Consider the following 21,273-nt stretch of genomic DNA (forward strand, 5'->3'; position numbering starts at 1 on the left):
CTACCCTTTTGGCTTTAGTGGGTTTTTTTTTTTTTTAATAGGATCCAAAATGAGACGGTGGTCTTGCTGACCTTCCCCCCATTGCTAGAAGGGCGGTGCTTCCAGCGGCTGGGATTACTGGGATGCCACCCCACGGGGCAAGGGCGATGTATCTGAGGTCGCCCCGAGTGCTGACTGTCCTGGCTGTCCCTGCCCCGTGGAGAGCCCACAAACCACGCAGTGTGAGCCTCCTCCCGCGCGTCCCCTGCACAGACTGCGCCCAGAGCCTTCTCCAGAACGTGTGCCTGGCTCCTGGCATCCCTGCCCCTCGCTGCCCAGCTTCCTGCCGCTGAGCCCCCTAATGAGCACAGTGGGGTGCGGTTTTCATCCCAGCCGGGAGGCGAGCCTCAGTAGGAGAGTCGGAAATACACTCTAGCTATTGTTTTTAAAGCCCCCCTCCGACGTGTCTGAGGAATGACATAGATTCCGTCAAGCACATCAGGTTTTTATTTTAGTGGGGAGAGGGTATGCTCGGGAAGGGGGGCCTTGTGGTGTTGGTTTTATTTGTGCTGATCCTGGGGCTTGAACTCGGGGTCTGGGCGCTGTCCCTGAACTTAGGTGCTCAAGGCTGGTGCTCTACCGCTTGAGCCAAAGCTCTGCTTCCAGCCTTTCGGGGGGTTAACTGTAGATAAGATCCTCATAGACATTGCTGCCCAGGCTGGCTTTGAACACTGATCCTCAGATCTCAGCCTCCTGAGTAGCTAGGATTTACAGGAGTGACCTTGACTCCTATCTCCGATAAACGGGGGGGGGGGGGGGGGGGGGGGGAGGGGAAGCCAGAAGTAGAGCTATGGCTCCAGTGGTACAGTACTAGCCTTGAGAGAAAAACAAGCACACAACAAATACAACTTAAGGGACAGCACCCAGGCCTGAGTTCAAATCCCAGGCCCCGGGGGGAGGGAGGGAATCGGTGCTACACAAGTAAGAAAATGAGAGGAGGAGGGGTTGGGAGGGGCGAGGAGGGGTGAGGATGTTACAGATACACTGTGATCATGACTTGCTCGGTGGGACGCCTGCACGTTCTGAAGGGCAATAAATAGAGTGCGGGTGAAACACCAGGCTGTATTAGAAAAAAGAGAGAAAACGGTGTGGCAAAAGTGCAGAGGCTCTGAGTTCAAGTTCCAGACAAAAGGGGAGAGGAGGGGAGGGGAGAGGGGAGGAGGGGAGAGGGGAGGGGAGGAAAGGGGAGAAGGGAGAGGAGGGGAGGGGAGGAAAGGGGAGAAGGGAGAGGAGGGGAGGGGAGGAAAGGGGAGAAGGGAGAGGAGGGGAGGGGAGAGGGGGAGAAGGGAGGGGAAGGGAGAGGAGAGAAGGGAGGGGAGGGGAGAGGAGAGCTGGATCCTGGCACTGACTCACTGCTTATGTCTGTCTGCCCACCTCTGCCCTCTCTACCCTACCCCTCTCCTCTCACCTTCCCTCTCCTCGCCCCGCCCCTCCTCATGCCCCGCCCCGCCCCATCGCTCCGCCCCTTCTCCCGTCCCGGCCCCGCCCCCGGCCCCTCCCACCGCCCCGCCCCTCCACATGCTCTCCCCTCGCTCCGCCCCGCCCCCCTCGCTCCGCCCCTTTCCCCTCGCCCCGCCCCGCCCCTCCATCGCTCCGCCCCTTCCCCTGGCCCGCCCCATCCCCTCGCCCCCGCCCCCTCCCGGCGCTCCGCCCCTCCCATGCCCCGCCCCCTCCCGGCGCTCCGCCCCTCCCCCTCGCTCCACCCCCTTTTCCTCGCCCCCGCCCCTCCTGGCGCTCCACCCCTTCCCATGCCCCGCCCCCTCACCGGCCCCGCCCCTCCGCCCCTTCCCCTCGCCCCGCCCCCTCCCGCCGCTCCGCCCCTCCCCCGTGCCCCGCCCCGCCCGCCCGGGCCCGCAGGCTCCCTGTTCTCGGCGCTGAAGCCCCCCGACGCCGTGTTCAAGGTGGTCTTCTGGCTGGGCTACTTCAACAGCTGCCTCAACCCCGTCATCTACCCGTGCTCCAGCAAGGAGTTCAAGCGCGCCTTCCTGCGCCTGCTGGGCTGCCGCCGCCGCCGCCGCCGCCGCCGCCTGGGCCCCGACGGCCCGTGGACGCTGGAGCGCTCGACGCGCCGGACTCGCTCGACGACGGCGGCTGCTGCCTGAGCGGCAGCCAGCGGACGCTGCCGTCCGCCTCGCCCAGCCCGGGCCGCGCGCGCGCGCCCCGCCGCCCCCGCCGCCGCCGCCGCCGCTCGAGCTGCGCGCGCTGCCCGCCGCGCCCCGCGCGCTGCTCAGCCCGCCCGCGCCCCCGGGCGCCCGCCGCGCCGCCCCGCCCGCCGCCCGCCGCCCGCCGCCCGCGCCCGCCGGGCCCAGCCGGACCCGCGCCGCTCGCCAACGGGCAGCCCGGCTTCAGGAGCAACATGCCCCTGGCGCCCGGGCCCTGCTAGGCCCCGACGGCGCGGCGGCGGCGGGCGGGACGGGGGGGGGGGGCGGGGGCGGGGGCGCGGGGCCAGGTCGAGCCCCGGGGCCGGCCGGGCGTGCGGGGAGCCGGGTCACGCCCCGCGCCCGTGCGCTCGGAATGACTTCCTCCCTCCCTCCCTCCCTCCCTCTCCCCGTCTCTCTTCCTCTCCTCCCTCCCTCTCTCCCTCCCTCCCTGCACATTGTTTCTTTCTCATGTCCCTCTTCTCCCGTCCATCTTCCTCTTCTCTCTCCCCCCTCTCTCTGGGTGTGCCCCCCCGTCAACCTCTGTATATTCCCTCCCCCCCACCTGTCCCCTCTCTCCCCTCTCTATGTCCCCCCCATCTCTCTGTATATTCCCTCTCCCCCCCCGTCTCCTCTCCCCCCTGCCCCGTCTCCTCTCCCCCCGCCCCGTCTCCTCTCCCCCCCCCGCCCCGTCTCCTCTCCCCCCCCGCCCCGTCTCCTCTCCCCCTCGCCCCGTCTCCTCTCCCCCTTCTCTGTATATTCCCCCCACCCCCCCCGTATACACCGATGCCCAGTGCCCGCCCGCGCGTCTTTCACCGTGGGCGCGCACGCGTGTGCGGGCGGCGCCCGCGTGGTCTGCATGTGCGCGCGCGTGCGCAGCGATCGCGGAGCGTGGCCCCCCCCCCCCCGCCCTCGGGGCGCGGCTCGTGTCGTGACCCGGAGCCTCCCCAGCCCCTCCCGCGGCTCCGGGGAGGAGGGCGCCGGACGGGGTTCATTAAAGTCCTTTGTCCTGTGCGGCTCCGAGTGGTCTGTGCTGCGCCCGGCGGGGCCCGCAGCGTCCGCCTCTCCCCGTGGGGATCCTGTGAGGCCGCAGCCCCCGGGCCCCTGCCCGTCCCCCCCCCCCCGCACCGTGGCTGCCTGGGACCCCCCTGGACGTGTCCTTCCCGCAGCCCCCGAGGAAGGCGAGCCCACCGCGGGGCTGCTCCTTCCCTAGCTCGCCCCGGCGGTGTGGAGCCCCACGGCCCGCAGATCTTGGGGGGGGGGATCCCCTCCCGCAGAGCCCGGCGCTGCCCTGCTCCCCACGCCCGGGCCTGGGGCTCTCAGACTCGGGGTCGCTGGATCCTTCCAGAACCCGTGCATAGGAAAAGCCCACGCCCCTGCTCGGGAGCGGGAGGCTCGGGCCGGTCACCCCAGCCGCCCGGGCAGGGAAGTCCGCCTCGAGACTCCGCTCCCGTCAGCGACCCGAAGAGGGGCAGGGCGGCGCCGGCCTCGAGCCCAGGCCCCGAGTTCAAACCCCGCCACCACCACCACCAACGTGTTCTCCACACTCCGCGGGGAGGCTGGGCGGGGCGTCCACCTGCTGCGGAGGAGCTGGGGGGCCCCGCGCGGCGGCGGCGGCTGCGTCCCGCCCCGTCCCGCCCCGTCCCGGGCCCGGCTTCCCCGCGCGGGGCCGAGCGGGAGCCGAGCGGGCGGCAGCGCCACCTGGCGTCCGCGCGGCGAAGCGACGCTGGGGCGCCCGGGCCCGGCTGGGCGCTCTGCGGTGAATTCTAGGGACCTCGGTCGGGTAAGCGTGTGGATCCGAGCTGGGGGGGGGGGGGGGATGGGGGGGAGGGAAGGGGGTCCGGGAGCCCTCCACGATGTCCACGGCACAGTTCGTCTGTGGCCGGGGTCTCGTGTGAAGCCATTCCCTTCACCTCCCAGAACCAGGAGTGTAGACCCCGGGCCTACCCAGATCCAGGGGCTCCACCGGCAGGAGAGGCGGGGGGGGGGGGGGGGGGGGGGGGGGAGGAACACCCGCAGGGCTCCGGCGGGCCCCGGGCTCCGCCTTGGCCTGGCTGGGGGCTTCGCTTCCTGGAGCCCCAGGTGACTGCCAAGTGGCTGTAAGGTGGGGAGCCCCCCGGGGGGAGGCTGGGCCCCCAGCTTTAGTCCTGCTAAGTGGCAGCTGTGGTTCAAGTAGTAGAGGGCTAGCCTTGAGCCAAAGGACCTCAGGGCCCAGGCCCTGGCAGAACTGGGGGGCAGGGGGAGCAGCCATGAAGTTGCCTCTTCCATTCGTAGGCCGGTAGCCTGTGACACCTTAAACGGGAAAATAAAACACATCTTAGCAGATTTCATCAAGCTCAAGATCCAGAGGTAAGAAGATTATCCGGGATTATCCCAGCGGGCCTGATACCAGAAGGGTCCTTCTGGGAGAGGGGCAGAAGGGGGTCCGCACGGTGGAGTGACAAGGAAGAAGCCGTGCTCTCCTCTGAAGATGGGAAGAGAAAGTCCCGTCGAGGAGGGACGCCACCTCCAGGAGCGGGGCAGGGCAGGGGCAAGGTGACACCTTGACTGCTGCCCAGGGTACACTGGCCACAGGCTCCTGAGCTCCAGAGCTGCAAGAGAGCAGAGGTGGGCCGTGACCACGGCATCTGGAGCTGCTCCTGACAGCATCCTCAAGAAACCGCAGGACATGTTGGCAGGCGGCAGACCACCTGTGGAGTGAGACCCCTGCTTCACAGAGCTTCCCGGGGCTGGGGTTCCCCCCCTCCTGGCCCATCCCTCTGGCTGCTGCCTGAGATTGGGGCACTGATAAAGCATGGGGGTGCCCTTAAGCTCAGGGTTCTGGAGGCTGAGGAACCCAAGGGCCTGGCTCCCTCCGTCAGGGAGGGCTTGGCAGAGCTGCACCCTACCACAGGAGCGTCTCCCGATGAGTCCTCTCTATCATCGTTGTCGTTATTATACTATCATTACTGCTACGGTAGCCATGGCAACCATCCCCTCCTCCCAACCTCACTAAACCCAGGTCACCTCCTGGAGGCCTCACCTCCAAACGTGGATTTGATGTGCTAGGCCATCCTTCCAGCAAGTTTCCAACACATCCGTTTATGCTGGGGAATGGGCTGGGGGGGGGGCAGGGGGGATGACACGGATTCAAAATAGCAGCGATTAATCCATGTCCCTTCTAGTGTTTGCCGGTACCTTCCTTAAAATAGGGTAGAGCCAGGGGCTGGTGGCTCACTCCTGTACACCTTGCCTCTCAGGAAGCTGAGCTCTGAGTGTCACAGTTCAAAGCCAGCCCAGGCAGTATAACACCCATGAGACTCTTAGCTCCAAAGAATCATCAAAAAGCCAGAAGTTGAGTTTGAGGTCAAGGGGTAGAGTGCTAGCTTTGAATAGAAAGGCTTGGGTTCAGTGCCCAGGCCCAGAGTTCAAGCCTCAGGACCAGCATGAAAGACACACACACGGCTATGAGGGGCCCCATCTTACCCCCTAGGAGATGGTTTTGTCACCCAGAACAAGTGAGGGTTGGTGACGGTTCCCTCTAAAAGTAGGGACTCCTCAGGGTCCTTGACTTTGGTCACAGAGTAATCATCAGCATTTGTGGACAAGTCACGATGGTAAGGAAACTTGGCAGAGCTTTATGGAGTAAGTAGGCAAGCAGGCAAGCAAACAAAAGGGCAGGGGCACAGGCTAACGGAGTGATAGGCAGGTGGAGACACTCGGCCCCTTGGGCTCTTGGGGTATTTACAGGGTAAAAGCAGGGAGGTGTGTTTTCCTTTGCTCCAACCCCACCTGGTGTTACTTTCTGAGCTTCCAGGGAAGACTGCGTCCTGCCACACACAGATCCTTCTCCTTGAGATGAGAGGGCACTCTGCTGTCTGCATGTGGGGGAGCACTTTTCTCAGGATGGCGTGCATCCTGCCAGACCCATGTGCATTCCGGGTGTGAGAAATGCACCCCTCCTGTTGCAGAGCTTTATTAAGTGTGCACGCAGGCCAGCAGACAAGAACAGACAAAAAAAAAAAAGAAAGAAAAACTCCACCCGCTAGGGCCTCCTGTGTCCTAGTGCACCCAGCCACCAGACGCCCGTTGCACGCCCGTTGCACGCCCGCGGGAAAATCCTGACCCCCAGGAGAACCAGAGACGGTTTCCGTAACTCAAGATGGCGGCCTCCAGGCCAATGGGTCCGTACGGCGACGTCACAGAGGACGCCCGCCCCGAGGCGCCACGCCGCTTCCCAGAGCGCCCCGCGCCCGGTGACGTCACTGCCCGGCGCCGACGGAAGTGCGCTGGCTGCGGGGAAGGGAAAGGTCTCCGGCGGGGACCGGCTGCGCTGCGGGGCGGTGAGCGTCCCCGAGGGCCGGGGTGTGGGGGGCGGCTGGGCCGGCGGGGAGCGCGCGGGGTGGCTCTTCCCCGGCGCCGAGGGCTCCGGCCCGGGAGCGAGGAGAAGCCCGGCCCGCGGCGCCGGCGCCGTCTCCACGGGAGGCCGCGGGGACTCGGCCCCGGGGCGCGGTCGGACCTGAGGGCGATCCCGGAGCCGGGGTGCGGCTCTGCCGGCCGTGGGACTCCCCCCTGGAGACGGCCGGAGCGAGGCCGGGGCCGGGGTGGGGGCCGCTTGGCCGGGCCCCCGCGGGGCAGAGCTGCGGGCGGCCTGACGCAGTTTCTAGTGGTGCATTGGCTGCACGGTCGGGGGGAGGGGGGTGCGTGTGTGCGTGCGTGTGTGTGTGCGTGTGTGTGCGCGCGCGTGTGTGTTTAATCGCCCAAAGCTGGCTCGGAACCGCCGCCTCCCCGGTAGCTAGGATTACGGGCCTGAGCCACCGCCGACACTCGGCCTAGGCCACTTTAGAGGAGAGTGGGGGTGGGGTGGAGAGAGACTGTGAATCCCCGAGGCCCCGGCCAGGACTCCAGAGCCAACCGTACCGGGTGTGGTCACTCAGCCGGGAGCGAGAGCCACTCGGCTCGTGTACCCATGAGGTCCCCCCGAGCTTCTCTTCCACCCACCTGGGCTTAAACCCAAGCCTTTGGGGATTTTGACGTGGATTCCATTTTAAGCTCCATGAGAAATTTATCGTTGGGCTTCATTGTAGCAATGCTGGGGAAAAAAACAACAACAACATAAAAAGGAGGCCTTGTTCCTCCCCCCCCCCCCCCCGCACGCAGTTTGGTCGTTCATTTTGAATAGGGAGTAAGGCTGTTTTTCTTGTTGCTGTTTTAGTTTCTGCTTTGTTTTTGCCACCTCGGCAGAATCCTCTTCCCCACCCCCTCCATTTCCTCCATGGGTTTCTTGTTGTTTATTTTTTAAAATCCTGGTATCAGATTTTGACCAAGAAAACATACCAGCTAAAATGATACTTGTGGGTTTATGATAACGAATTCCAGTGGAAAGTAGTTAGACTCCCTCTGGAAGTCTGTGCTTTTGGTCTTGGCTGCTGAGGTATGTGTGGGGCCGAAGTTGTCATCATTAGCACCATTACAAAACAGTTGCTTTTCCTTTTCCAGACTTTTAGCCTCACCTCTCACACTGAGTTCAGCATGGGGGAGAAGGCCGAGCACTATAAAGTTCCAGAAGATCTATTCAAGGGCTTAAAGGTTACAGGTCCTCAGGACACAGGACAAGCCAACCTGACAGCCCCTGACCCCCAAGATCCAAATTCCCAGATCAGGAAGCTCCAAAATGATAACAGCGGGCCCCAGGAAGACCAGGTAGAAGAGGAGTGCTTTCATGACTGTAGCGCCTCCTTTGAAGAGGAACCTGGAGAGCCTAAGACTGAGAGCAAAGTTGGTGAGGACCCCAGTTCCTCAGAGCTAGATGAGGAATACCTAATCGAACTGGAGAAAAATATGCCAGAAGAGGAGAAGCAGGTAAGCGTTTATGGTGCACACTGTGCCTCTTAAACTGCTTTTTTAAATGAATGAATGTACAACAGCCAGGGAAGTGGTGTCTCATACGCAGCAGGAGGATTGTGAGATGAAGGCCAGCCTGGGTTACTTATCCCTCTCTCACCCCCCCTCCCCCCGCAAAAGAAAAGCAAGTAAATGAAAGTGGCTGATTGATACTCCATAACAGTCTGCTTTGCCTGTTGCCTGAGTAGAGTGGACCAGTCTTGGCGGCTTGTGGCATTACAGGGAAGGTAGAGCTTTGCAGAGAAATTTCCCATTTTTTCTGGGAACCTTAACTTGTACTTCAAAGTCTAACTTGTTCGGTGCCTGTATGGGCATCCCTGCTTATTTCATGACCTCTTCTAGGGTTGCAATTTCTGATATGGACATTTTTTTTTTCTGTAAGTTGCTTACAATTACAACTGATACGCTTCTTGTTTGTTGACACCCAGCAAAATAAAACTTGAGTGTTTTTGTGGCTTTGGGGTTACAGAGGACAGTGGCTGGGTCTAAGAAACAACATTGTATTTGATGTTGATGGTAGCTTTGTTATGTTGAGCATCAATGGGCTAGCCACTAAGCTGAAATGTTACTGAGATTTTTTTTTTGTGTGTGTGTGTTTTGGGGCTTGAACTCTGGGCATAGCTATCTCTGAGCTCTTCAGCTCAAGGGCAGCTAGCGCTCTACATCTTGAGCCAGAGCACCACTTCTGGTTTTCTGGTGATTAATTGGAGATAAGAGTCTCACAGACTTTCCTGCCCGGGCTGGCTTTGAACCTCCATCCTCAGATCTCAGCCTCCTAGCTACTCAGCTAGGACTACAGGTGTGAGCCACCAGCACCTAGCTTGTTACTGAGTTTTAATTCTCTCAGCAGACCTTTGAAATATGTTACCATTCCCCAAAGGAAACTGCTCAGAGTGGGGAAGTTACCTGCCTATGATGACGCCCCTGGAAAATGGCAGGACTGATTCCTAAACTCCTGTCCCTTCTTCCTACAAAGCTTCTTTGCCCCAAAGACTTCTGACCAAGACAGGTCTTGATATCCTCCAGCCTTCTAACCTTACTCACCAGGTTGTCTGAATAGTTATCTCTGAGCTCATCTTAAAGAACCCGAGTGATAGTATAGTTAGCACCCTCAAAGAGGGTGGAGCTGTGGGTGCTATGTGGGCAGGGGCTCAGGTGCACCTGTCTGTAGGTGGAAGGCCTTCGTTTAATCCCTGTACTCCCAACAGTTGAGGATTGATGTACAGTGGGGGGGGGGGGGGATAGAGTGTGGAAAAATGAGAAACTTTTTAAATCTCTCCCTAGGCACTTTTCATGACCAACTAGTTGGACATGAAAATGTGTGAGCTTTTGTGTAAATCTACTGCCAGAGAAGCACCTCCATCACCCTCCCTCTGTTGATCCCCAGCCCCATCCGAAACTTATCTGTACAGTAGTGTCACTGATGGGGGGCTGGGCTTGAAGTCAGGACCTCAGCTCTACCACTTGAGCTAACCTCCCCTCTGACTTGTTTTGCTGGATAATTGGAGATGGAGTCTCTCCAGGGTTGTTGTTTTTGGTTTTGTTTTTTTTAACCTATCCTAGCTTCAAATTGCCATCCTCAGATCTCAGCCTCTGGACTAGGTAGGATTACAAATGTGAGCCACCAGTGCACAGCCTACCCAGAACATTTTTCATGTGCCGGTTCTGGGACTTGAACATCCAGCACATTACATCAGCACTCAACAGGTTTGAGATTTCCAGTGGAGAGTTGTTCAGCCAGTAAAGTCTGGAATATGAAACGCTTCTAATCCAAATGAGCAATACTGAACTGGGAAAAGTTTCTCTTGGGGGAAAAATGAAGCATCCGTAGCCAAAGTTAACTAGCTAACTTACCCTGCCTTGTGGTTAAGAAAATAATCAAGGCTCAGGTAATGTGTCACATCTCAGTAGAACTGCAGGGCAATGGAGAAGGAAGGCAGGAGTGTAGTAAAAACAGGGGCAAATGCTCCCCAGAACACAGCATGTGTGGAAAGTTAAACGCAGGCATTATAACTTTATAACAGAGATGGGGTTTTAGCTCATCTTTGAGATGTACTGTAGACCCTTGGTGTCCGGAGGTCTGCGGCTCCAAGAGACGCCACTGAGGCTCCAACTGCACGTGGGATGTATAGAATCCAGCGCTGTACTGCATGCGCACGATTCCTTTTTCCATAACACTGTCCAACTTCCACAAAAGACGCCCCCTTGCACAAAGCTCACTTTTCACTCTACCCTCTACTGCTGCAGTGAGGCACACTGACTTTTCCATTGCCCTTGGGGCACCATTTGCTTTTTGACAGCCACATTTTTCACAAAATTAAAGATAAGGAACCACTCAGCAGATGACACACTGACATACACAGAGCTGCCAGTAATGCTGGATTGACTGTGATTCTGTGCATCCCATGTGTACAGGAATGTACAACTTTTTGTTTTTAAAATGTCTTGTGATTTTTTTTTTCATTATTGCTCTTTTGGCCATGCTTGATCAAAGCCACCTGTAATAGACCTGAGAGTAAGGAGCTTGCTGTACACATAGCTGAAGGAAGGAGGCTCTGGGAGGATGGTGGTAGGTGCAGAACCCATGTGACAGATGAAAGTGACTGGTACGCAAGCGGCATGCTACAGAGATGCCCCCTTTGTCTGGGCTGCTGTAGCAAGGTGGCTTTCAGAGTGTGGGCGGCTTGTAAACAGTAGAGAGGCACTGCTCACAGATCTGGAGGCTGGCCAGTTTTTCTGCTTCTCAGATCGCAACCTCTCGGGTAGGTAGGATGATAGGTGTGAGCCACCACCGGCCCCCTGCGTTTAAAAGTGCATTTGATTCAAGTTTTTTACTTAATAATGATAGAAGAGATACAAACGAAGCCCCGAGTCTTCGTAACGCGAGTCTGCGTTGTAATCTCTGACATAAAGGAGTGCTCTGGAGGGCTACCGCGTGGGCGCGGGCTACATGGGGGTCGCGGGTTCTCACATTCTGACGGTTGCCCCAAACCGTAAATGCATGGGCTAGAGAGATGTGTGTTTTTCTTAAGATAATAATTTAAGCCCCTCCTAGTATTTTAGCACGTGCCGGTAGATGGTGTTGTACGATAGGTTACACCTTAGCTATTTTATATGAGATAGGAGGTGAGCACTTTATCAGTGGGTATTAAGTCTTTGGTGGGTTGATACCATGTGTATCTTTTAACTCATTGAATGGTATAGCTACATAGCTATGGTATTGGATATTGTATCAGTAATCTAATAAAATTTGATTACTGTGTTTACCAAGGAAGAGAGGTAGTTAGCCTCTTTACAGGTAGTCTGATATAGCAGTGTTGTTCTATCAAGCATGTTTCCCTGGGGGACTGCTAACCCATTAGCAGCTTCTTTCCATAAACTAGAACCTAGAAGGTTTGTACCTGACAGTGCAGAATACCAATCCACAGCTGATGTGTGAAGTTCCTGAACCTCACACGCCTAGAAAACCTTTAAAATCTGTCCTTGGGTTTCAGTAACATTCTACAGTGTGCGGGCCATCCTTTGGAGAAAGTATATGCAGGCAGCAGAATAAACCCCAGTCTCTGTTCTGGGATCCAGTCAGTCTCTGGACACAACTGGGAGATGGGTCGGCTTCCTCCTCACAGTGCTGTTTTTAGCTGTTTCCAAGGAGATGTTGAATATGACATTGATAACTACATTAGTCTTAGTCTGCAAAATCTGAGCAGAGACAACAGCTCTTCTTTCGTGTCTGCTACCTGAGAGGTCAATAGGTTTGACTTTTCAGAAGATGACTTCCTTCCTGGAACTGACCTCAGAATCGTATTAATCGTCCTAATGGTGGGGAGGAAGGGGTGTTGAGCTTTTCTCCCGCTGGCCCTCGGCAGCCTGGACCTTGGGGTTCGTTTTGAGTGTTTGGCCTTGTCTTTGCCATTCAGAAGTTAATGATATAAAGTTACAAAAGAATAACTGGTTTTGTAATCCACAAAACACTTCAAGCGCTTGATCTGGCAGTCCAAGTGATTCCTCTGAGCTCATAGAACATTCCTGATGGACTGGCTTTGGAGCCCCAATTACGGAACAGAAAGAACTTGCGGTTAGAGCTAAAGTAGAGGAAGATGCCAATGCCGGTCCTTACAGGATAGGCAGGAGTCTCAGTAGCTCGATGAGATGCCGCCCCTCTCAGAGTGTCTGCCCTAACTACCAACGGGACATCTCCAGCCTCCCGGCCCTCCTTCCCATCGGAGGGCTTCTCTTGGGCTGTAATCTTGTTGAGCAGCAGTAGCCACTGATGCCTTGCTTCATTCCCTAACAGCTGGCCAGGTAACATGGCTGTGGCTTTGTAGATGAGTCTAGATCGGGTGACACAAGGAAGTGGCTATTGGGCGTGTATTTGCTGGCGTCCCAGCGCTGTCCTGTCCTGCCCTGCCCACTCAGGCTGAGGCTGGGATGTGGCTCAGACACGCTCGGGCACAAAGGCAGAGCGCATGTTGCCCTGCCAAGCAAAGGCAGCATGCCAAGTATGCGCACTCCCCACAGGCTAGCACCAGCCAGACCGGCAGAAGCCCCTGCTGTGCAGTGCCCTTGTCTTTAGATACAAAACCTCCCATCTCACTCCTGAGGCTTCTGACTAAAGAAGAGCTTCAAGGGGGAGAAATAGATTTAGAAGGTGTTCGATGCACAGGACAGGAGCCTGGACCTGAACTACCGTGATGCTTTCCAGAGGGAGAAGGCGGGCCAGGTAGCTTGGATTACAGGCGGCTCACGCCTCTCATCCCAGGTGCGCGGGAGGATCGCAGTTCAGAGCGCCTGGACAGGAAACACCAGAAAACCAGGCCCCAAGTTAGAAGAAGAAGCAAAATAAAAATGCTGTTTCTCTCGAGAAGATGTTAGTACGCAGCTGGTGAGGCAGGGTATTATTTATAATAATGCTTTACTATTATACTCTGGAAAAAGCAGCCCTTGATGAACCTCAGTAAAGAAACTGACAGGAATAAACAGATCCTATTTTACTGAACACACATCATATGTGATCATGATTCATTTAAAGTGAGGACAGCTCAGGGACACAGTGCTTGTCTGGCAAGTGTGGTGATCGAACTCACGGCCTCACACTTGCACCTAGTACATAGTGTGGCCAGAACTTGACACTCCTGTGCAGACCCAGGAGGAAGACTTTAGGGCCACTGTATTAATGAGTAGAGACTGGTATTTGCATTATTTCCATTCCATGTGAAAGATAGAAAAATGTAAAAACAAAAACCCTACATCTGGGCTGGGAATGTGGCTTAGTGGTACAGTGCTTGCCTAGCATGCATGAAGCCCTGGGTTCAATTTCCTCAGTACCACATACACAGAAAAGGCCAGAAGTGGCGCCGTGGCACAAGTGGTAGAGTGTAGCCTTGAGCAAAAGAAGTTCAGGGACAGTGCTCAGGCCCTGAGTTCAAACCCCAGACCGGGGAAAAACACCCTAGGTTTTGTTTTAAACATCAAGAATACCATTGAGAAGAGCTAGCGACCTGTTTATCTGGTGGTTGGGTTCGAACCCCAGTGCTAAGGAGGAGCAGGACTGTTGTACATTCCTATAATCCCAATACACTGGAGGCCAACCCAGGAAGGTGGTAGGTTTCAGACCTGCCGGGACTATTGGGCTACACATCAAGACCCTGTTTCAAAGACCATTAAAAAAGTAATATGGTTACAGTTTGGGGAGCACTCAGTTCCGAAGAGTTGACGCCTATAAGGTAGACTAGTGTATGAAGAAAGCTAAGCTTTTTTTTTTTTTGGCCAGTCCTGGGGCTTGGACTCAGGGCCTGAGCACTGTCCCTGGCTTCTTTTTGCTCAAGGCTACCACTCTGCCACCTGAGCCACAGCGCCCCCCTCTGGCCGTTTTCCATATATGTGGTGCTGGGGAATCGAACTGAGAGCTTCTTGTGTAGGAGGCAAGCACTCTTGCCACTAGGCCATATTCCCAGCCCAAGAAAGCGCTAAGCTTTTTGCGTACTCACAATGCTATCATCTTGGTTCTCTTCCAGAAGAGAAGAGGAGAGAGCACTAGACTAAAAGAAGAGGGGAATGACCAGTTCAAGAAAGGAGGTGAGGTGGTGTGTTAGCACTAGCGCCTGGGGGGCCGTGTCAGGATTGTCACTCCTGCCAATCTCAGGATAGTCTTCGGACTTACCTGGAAGTATACATGCTTTGGTGGGCTTCGTGGCACCTGCCTGTAATCCCAGCAGGGGGAAGCTGAGGTAGAAGATAGTTTAAGTCTCAGCCCTACAGTGAGGCCCTGTCGCAAACAACAAAGCAAAAAGGACATGTGCGGTAGAGATGTAAGAGCATTCACCTCATCTCACTTATTTTTAGGTTTTAACTTTTTTTTCTGGTGTCTGAGACCAAGACTTAAACTCAGTGTCTGATGCTTTCATTGGCTGCTGCTTTGCACCCTGAGCCTTGGCTCCTCCTGGTTTAACAAGCCGCCCTTCTTTTCTCAGAGACCTAAAGGTCCTTGCCCACCCCACCCCCCACCCCCTGCAGGGCTAGGGATTGAGCCCGGGGCTTTGTACAAGCCTGGCAGGTACTCTTACCCCTGAGATATAGCCCAGCCCCATTTTTCCTTCTTCAACCTGAGTAGTGGATCTCAAACCTTACTCTCTGATCTGTCCAGTTCCCTCCTCTGTGCCACTGAAAGCTTTCTGAACTGCCACGTGGGATGAGCGCTGGGTATGCAGGGTGGTGAGCTGTAGAGACGCGTGGCTGACGGGGTTCCGCGTCCGGCAATCCCAAGCCTTGGGAGATTGGTAGAGGCAGGCGGGCCCTAGTCGGCAGTGTGGCCGCAGTGGTAGAGAGATGGCTGCCCTTGCAGCAGACACCATTTCATTAGAGCGCATGGTTCTTACTGCCCCAAACACAAGAGGCCGGGACTGTAGCACATCGGAAGTGTGTTCCTGGGAGCTGTGTGTTCTGGACACTGTGGAATGCCAGCGTGTCAGGAATGAAGCCTGAATGTCTCATCCTGAACCCTTCATCCTAGATTACGCAGAAGCTGAAAGTTCCTACAGTGAAGCTCTGCAGACCTGCCCCGCCTGCTTCCAGAAAGACAGGTCCATTCTGCTTTCAAACCGGGCTGCCGCGAGGATGAGACAGGTATGAACCTTGGGCTTCGCTTAAGAAGCATGGCATCTCCCCATGTTTCGTGGGATGGTTTCTCTCCAGAAGCTACCACAGAGGCTTAAAGTTGCCGCTTCTCTTTTCCTGCTCTTACACTTGATGAAAAAGGCACAGGGAGGCTGGAAGAAATACCAGGTAAAACTTGAGTTCTCGGACTTCCTCACTAAGGAGCTGTGTGAGCAGTTTTATGGAAGGAAGGCTGGCAAAGTTGCCAGGAAACTCGGGCAGGTTCACGGGCAAGGCACCAAGTGGGGTGCATGTCCGAGAATAGCCACAGCTGCTTGGTCTCGGCTTCCAGGAGTCCAGATAGAGGCTGAGAGGCTCAAACGCTGCCCTTGGAGGTGGTCATTCCTGTCCAAGGCCCTGTGCGAGGGAAGCAGCCAGCAGTTGGGGTGAGAAGGAGAAAGAAGCCGTCTGTACCTGTGAAGGGCCGAGAGCCTGGAGCAGCAGGGAGAGTGCAGGTGCATTTGTTACTCGTGTTGGTGCAATAAATATCTCATCCCTGCGTCAAGCCCCATGACCAGAACAACAGTGTAAGCAGTTGAAAGCCAGCCTAACTAGAAAAGTCCACTAGCCTCCTCATGAAAGAAAAGGCAGCATTTTATTAGTACATTCTACCAGCGATCACAATTCGTATCTAACAATTTCATTTGTAGCTGGAGAAACTCGGAAGCATTTGCTTCTCTGCCTTAGAACATGTCTAGTTGCCCTGGGGTGAGCACGCCCTCAGCGACAGGGATGGCACGGCCCCGTTTGTGGTGTGGGACTTAGGGCTCCTTGTTTCCACAGCTGCCGGAGTTGCAGTTGTAGGGTTGGATTGGCGTGACTGGTTCTTGAGTTAGGAAAATGGACGGTATTGCTAGACTCGGGTCCGTGCTTAGAGGAGAGCTCCGCAGAGGACAGCGTTGTCAGTTTGGAGCTTCAGAGCTTTCATTGTTGGGTGTGTGTCTGTCCTTGGGCCTGAGTTCTGTCCCTGAGCTGCTTTTGCTCAAGGCTAGTAACACTCTGCCACTTGAGTCGCAACTCTCCTGCCAGCTTTTTTAGTGGTTAATTGGAGTTGAGTCTCAGACTACCCTGCCCAGGCTAGCTTTGAACTGTGATGCTCAGATCTCAGCTTTCTGAGTCGCTAGGTTTACAGGTGTGAGCCACCAGGGCCCAGCTGACACTGGATTATTTGTTGTTGTTTTATGACCAAATACAACGCAGAAGTGACCATTGTCTGCCGTACAATGCAGTGGCACCTGTGCTGAGCAGCAGAACTTTCCCATAACCCTGAGCTGTCACCTCATGTTGATAAGTAATAATAAGTTAGCGAGTCCATCCTGTAACGCTGCTTGGCTGGACTCAGAGGCCCCATCCGACCTGTAGTCCTTGCTCTAGGGTACTCTGCAAACCATGGAGTATATATAAAGATACTAGGCATTACAGGAAGAGACCATTGATGTGAACCAGCTTGCTTCTACAATGTGGAAAATGTAGACGTCTCATCCGGCACTCGCCCCAGCCTGCCCCCATTTTGATGAGCATCTGCGCCTAAAGTAGTGCGGTCAAGGTTAGATAGCCGGCCGGTATGAGAGCTGGGTCAGGTCCAGTTCTTCTGATTCCCACTGTCGTTCCTCCACAGCACCATGTTTGTGCATTCCACCGGTTAAGTTCGTAGATACTTGAGTGAATTATTTGTATGTTTCCCCTAGGGTTGTAGTTGGATCTAGAGTAGGCTGGACCGGCACATCTCCTGCCGATGGAATGGGTCAGGTAGGACAGGTTACTTGGTCACTGGTTCCCTGGAGGCTTTCAGGCCAGAACCATCCCCACATTAATTCTAAATATTCTCCTGGAAGTGGTCTGTGTTTTTATGTCATTTCTTTGGAAAGCTTTCTGCGTTTCCCTAAGTAGTCACTAATGAGCAAATAGTGCAGACAGGTCTTAGAGCACTGAGATAATAAGCACATTAATAAAACATATTAATGTTGTTTTCCCTTTTAGGACAAGAATGAGCTAGCCATCAGCGACTGCAGCAAAGGTACAACTCCTCCCTTCCGGCCTGCTAACATATAAGCGCGTTGCTCAGCTAGACAGATGCACGCAGGGTGCGTGCCCTGGTAGATGCGTCCCCTTCCTATGGGACAGTGTTTGCAAAAGAAGGCACTGTGGGTCATTTCGAGTGTGCGTGCTGGCATACCTGTTTCTCGCAGCAGTAGGTGGGTGAAAATTCAGAGCTGCCTTTGCAGCAGAACGTCCGTGAGACTCCTCTGGAGATCTCAGCTGCCGTGCATTGTCTGGGTGGATGGAGATCAGATTCGAGGTCCTCTTGACCTCCACAGCCAAAAACCTTGGCCGTCACCCCGGAAGGATACCACACTCTTGTGTTGGGTTTCATGGCCTTTTTCCCCCTGTGCCAGCCCTATGGCTTGAAATCAGCCTGGGCCCCGTCCCTGAGCGCTTATGCTCAACCACTTGAGCCCACAGCTCCATTTCCAGCTGTTTCGTGGTGATTTGGAGCTAAGAGTCTCTTGGACTTTTCTGCCAGGCTGGTTTCAAACTAAATTCTCCCATCTCAGCCCCCTGAGTCATTAGGATTATAGGCGTGAGCCACCAGCACCCAGCAGCTTTCATTCATTCACGCAGAAAAACCGTACTGTTGCCTCTTGTCACTCCCTAGACAAATGGAGGCTCTTCGCCAGCCCTGTGCTGGTCTCCACATGCCAAGGTTATTCTTGTTCTTCTCTCTCCACAGCCATTCAGCTAAACCCCAGCTACATCCGCGCAATACTGAGGAGAGCAGAGCTGTATGAGAAAACGAATAAGCTAGATGAAGCCCTGGAAGATTACAAATCTATATTAGAAAAAGACCCATCAGTACACCAAGCAAGAGAAGCTTGTATGGTAAGTAACTAAGTGCTCTTGTCACATGATGATCCTTCTGTGTGTGTGTGTGCTCTCATTTCTAGTTAAGGCATACAAATGAGAAAGAAAAGATTCCAATAGCAATCGTGCCGTGATCCAGTCCCCCAAATACACCACTGTAAATATCTCACACCAGTCCTTTTGGAACTTCAACCACACTTTCTCTCAGGTTCTCCTTTGGTTGAGGCACTGCTAAGAACTGACAGTACAGCAAGTGGGGGCTGGGAATGTGGCCTAGTGGTGGAGTTCTCACCCCGCATGCACGAAGCCCTGGGTTCAATTCCTCAGTACCACATACACAGGAAAAGCCAGAAGTAGTGCTGTGGCTCAAGTGGAAGAGTGCGAGCCTTGAGTTCAGAGAGGCTCAGGGACAGTGCTTGGGCCCTGAGTTCAAGTCCCAGGACTGACCAAAAAAAAAAAAAGTGAACTGGACAAAACTCCTGTTTTTGAATAGCTCACAAACATGTTTGTCTTTTTATTTAATGGGATCGTGTGTCTGTGCGTACTGGAACGTAGACTCAGTACCTCTTGCTTATCTGCTCAAGGCTAGAACACCTCTAGCTTCTTATGGTAGTGGTTGCTCCAGTCCTGGGGCTTGAACTCAGGGACTCGGTGCTGTCTCGGAGGTTTCTTGCACAAGACTCGTGCTCTATCACTTGCCACATCTCCACATTCGGCTTCTTTAGTATTCAATTGTAAATAAGAACCTCTCAGACTTTTCTGCCCAGGTTGGCAGCCTCCAGAGTAGGCATGAGCCACTGGCTCTTGGCAAGCTTCTGGTGTTTTGCTAGTTAATTGGAGATAAGAGCCTCTTGGATTTACTTGTCCAGGCTGGCTTTGAACCAGGATCCTCAGATCTAAACATTCTGAGTAGCTAGGATTACAGGCGTGAGCCACCAGTGCCCAGCCCAATCTTACTTTCACACCAGATTCTTAAATGTTTCAAATTCAAAATAAAGACCAAGGTTCTCTCACCGTTTCTCTTTTTGCTCTCAGAGATTACCCAAGCAAATTGAAGAACGTAATGAAAAACTAAAAGAAGAGATGTTAGGTAAGTTTGCCTCCTTCCATAAACAAGACCCACGGGATGAGGGTTCGTCCTTTATCTGCTCGAGGGGGCAACAGCTAGGAATAGCTTGGAGACCTCGCTTTGTGGAGGGCAGGAAAACCACAGACTGTGACTTCTCACCAATTTCTTACTCCAGAAGGAACAGCATAGTTGAAAGGACATCAGCTTCTTCAGAAACTAATTTTCTATTTGGGTTTTCTTGGAAATTTTTCTTGCTTTCAAGAATGCAAAATATAATTGAGCTTTCAATTTATAATGCCAGCAGCTTATCTGTCCCAGAAGTGTCGTGGAAACATTGGATTTTGCCACACATCCCCCTCCCCCCATTATAGTTCAATTCATTTTACTTAGGGTCCAGGCATTCCCACTTGTAATGCCAGAATGAAAGGAACTTTGGTCTTGAAAGTGGTACCCAGAAGCTGGCACTGGGGGCTCACGCCTGTCATCCTAGATGTGCGGATGGGGCTCCTAGGCCGCCCAGCGGGGAAGTCCTGAGCCTCTCTATCTCCAGTAAGCTGGGCAGTGTCTGGGCAGGGACGGGGCTCCGCCGGGCCTCGCGTGGAGATGGCCTGGGGGCGGGGTCACCACAGCCACTCGGTCCAGGCGGTGGCCTGCGGGGCTTCGCCGAGGTGGCCGCAGCCCCTGGAACTGGGGTCACTAGTCCATGTGCATTTGGGACCTTGTGGGGGGCTCTTCGTGAGGTTTGGCTTTTGCCACCTCAGCCAGGCTGTTGAGTACTGAATGTGAGCTGGCTGGGGTGCCGGCCCAGGCCCCCAGGACGCCCGTGGTGAGTCTCCCCAGCGCCACCGCGGGGCACCAGGGTTGTTGAGGGTGGCGCCCCCGCGCCCGAGCCCCTAGGAGGCCTTTGCCTTTGCGGCCTGCCTGGGCCCCGCTCTGGTCCGCACAGTGTGGGAGCAGGCAGCACTCCGGGCAGGGGCTGGACCTCCGGAGTGGGGTGCTCCTCCCGTCTGCCCCAAGTCTCAGCCCCCGGAAGCAGGAGACAGACCTAGGGGGAAATGACAGCTTTTCAGAAAAGAGCTTCCCCCCCTTCCCGCCCCCCCACCCCGCCAAATCAAATCCAGGGAGATTTTCTCCAGAACATTCCTGATTTAAGTAGTCTACCCACTGCACTGTGCTTCCCTTCGTGTCTCTGAAACAGAGGTGCGGCCACGCAAGCTCTGTGAGCCGCGCGTGTGTCGGAACAGCCTGAAGACCCCGCGCCACACGCACGTGCCACACACGGAAGCACCCCAGAGAAGGGAGGAGGGCTGGGTGCGGCTCGCACCCCGGAAGCCTTCGGGGCTGCCTCGGGAGGGGGCGCATGGGGGGGGCCTAGACCGCAGCAGGCGTTTTGCTTTTGCATTGCAGGTAAACTAAAAGATTTGGGGAACTTCGTTCTTCGCCCTTTTGGGCTCTCCACGGAAAATTTCCAGATCAAACAGGATTCCTCCACTGGCTCCTACTCGGTCAATTTTGTGCAAAACCCAAATAACAATAGATAACAGAGCTGACAGTCGCAAAAGCTGCCGGGAAGTCGGGTGCTGCTTGCTATGTTGAGGGCGAAGCCCTGCAGTGTTCATCCCGGCCCAGAGGCCCGCTCTGCCCCCGGGGAGAGGGCCCCCCTCTGTCCCCAGGTAGAGGCCCCCTGCCCGTTGGATTGTCAGGGAGAAGCGCCCTTCCCGCTGAGCTCGGGTCGGGTGTGTGCGCACTGGGCGGTGCCCTGGCCGTCTTGGGGGGGGTGGGGTGGGGAGCCACGCGGCACCCTGATCTACAGCCTTCTCCCCAGCCCACGAGGCATGATGCATGGGGTCCCCTCAGAGACCCCCCCCACCCGTGCGATGCTCAGAGGCCGCCGCGCGGGGTCTCCAGCCTTCCCCGACTTCCTCTGTGCTAATAAACGCTCTCTGTGACAGTCTGGCTGTGTTGTGATATCTGTCCCCATGGCAACAGCAGACATGGTGGGGGGGGGGCATAGTACCGGTCTCAGGCAGGGGAGCAGATGCCACGTCCACAGAAGTGCCGAAAGCTGTAGTCGTCGCTGCAGTTCCACCGGGCGGTAGAATCGAGAAATCCTACTGCACTAGCCATCCC

General features: G+C 55.6%; 1 protein-coding gene and 1 long non-coding RNA gene across 3 annotated transcripts in view; one reads left to right on the plus strand and one right to left on the minus strand.

Annotated features, from left to right (window-relative positions):
• LOC125341906 overlaps nucleotides 1-11,911 on the minus strand; it is a 22,730-nt gene extending 10,819 nt beyond the window's left edge. The window contains exons 1-2 of the long non-coding RNA XR_007209104.1: nucleotides 11,232-11,911; nucleotides 7,154-7,157 (exon numbers count right to left, since the gene is read on the minus strand). This is a non-coding gene — a long non-coding RNA (uncharacterized LOC125341906). The remainder of the gene's footprint in view (nucleotides 1-7,153; nucleotides 7,158-11,231) is intronic.
• Nucleotides 6,418-21,229, plus strand: Ttc1 (tetratricopeptide repeat domain 1). Of its 2 annotated transcripts, XM_048334035.1 has the most exons (8): nucleotides 6,418-6,499; nucleotides 7,656-8,018; nucleotides 14,075-14,135; nucleotides 15,070-15,182; nucleotides 17,193-17,229; nucleotides 17,944-18,092; nucleotides 19,110-19,164; nucleotides 20,551-21,219. In XM_048334035.1, exons 2-8 carry the CDS (start codon nucleotides 7,689-7,691, stop codon nucleotides 20,682-20,684), a joined length of 879 nt encoding a protein of 292 aa, XP_048189992.1. In that variant the 5' UTR covers nucleotides 6,418-6,499; nucleotides 7,656-7,688; the 3' UTR covers nucleotides 20,685-21,219. The 2 variants fall into 2 exon arrangements, with proteins under 2 accessions (XP_048189992.1, XP_048189993.1); XM_048334036.1 differs by lacking the exons at nucleotides 14,075-14,135; nucleotides 15,070-15,182 and having other exon boundaries at nucleotides 20,551-21,229.
• Nucleotides 21,230-21,273: the final 44 nt, after the last annotated feature.

The sequence above is a fragment of the Perognathus longimembris genome, chromosome 25, assembly GCF_023159225.1.
Source record: "Perognathus longimembris pacificus isolate PPM17 chromosome 25, ASM2315922v1, whole genome shotgun sequence".
NCBI lineage: Eukaryota > Metazoa > Chordata > Mammalia > Rodentia > Heteromyidae > Perognathus > Perognathus longimembris.

Excerpts from the sequence above, each read along its gene's own strand:
- Ttc1 (XM_048334035.1), top strand. The coding sequence starts at position 7,689 with ATGGGGGAGAAGGCCGAGCACTATAAAGTTCCAGAAGATCTATTCAAG. Across the intron at positions 14,136-15,069 it reads TGACCAGTTCAAGAAAGGAG|ATTACGCAGAAGCTGAAAGT; the intron begins GTGAGGTGGTGT and ends CCTTCATCCTAG. Across the intron at positions 17,230-17,943 it reads CATCAGCGACTGCAGCAAAG|CCATTCAGCTAAACCCCAGC; the intron begins GTACAACTCCTC and ends CTCTCTCCACAG.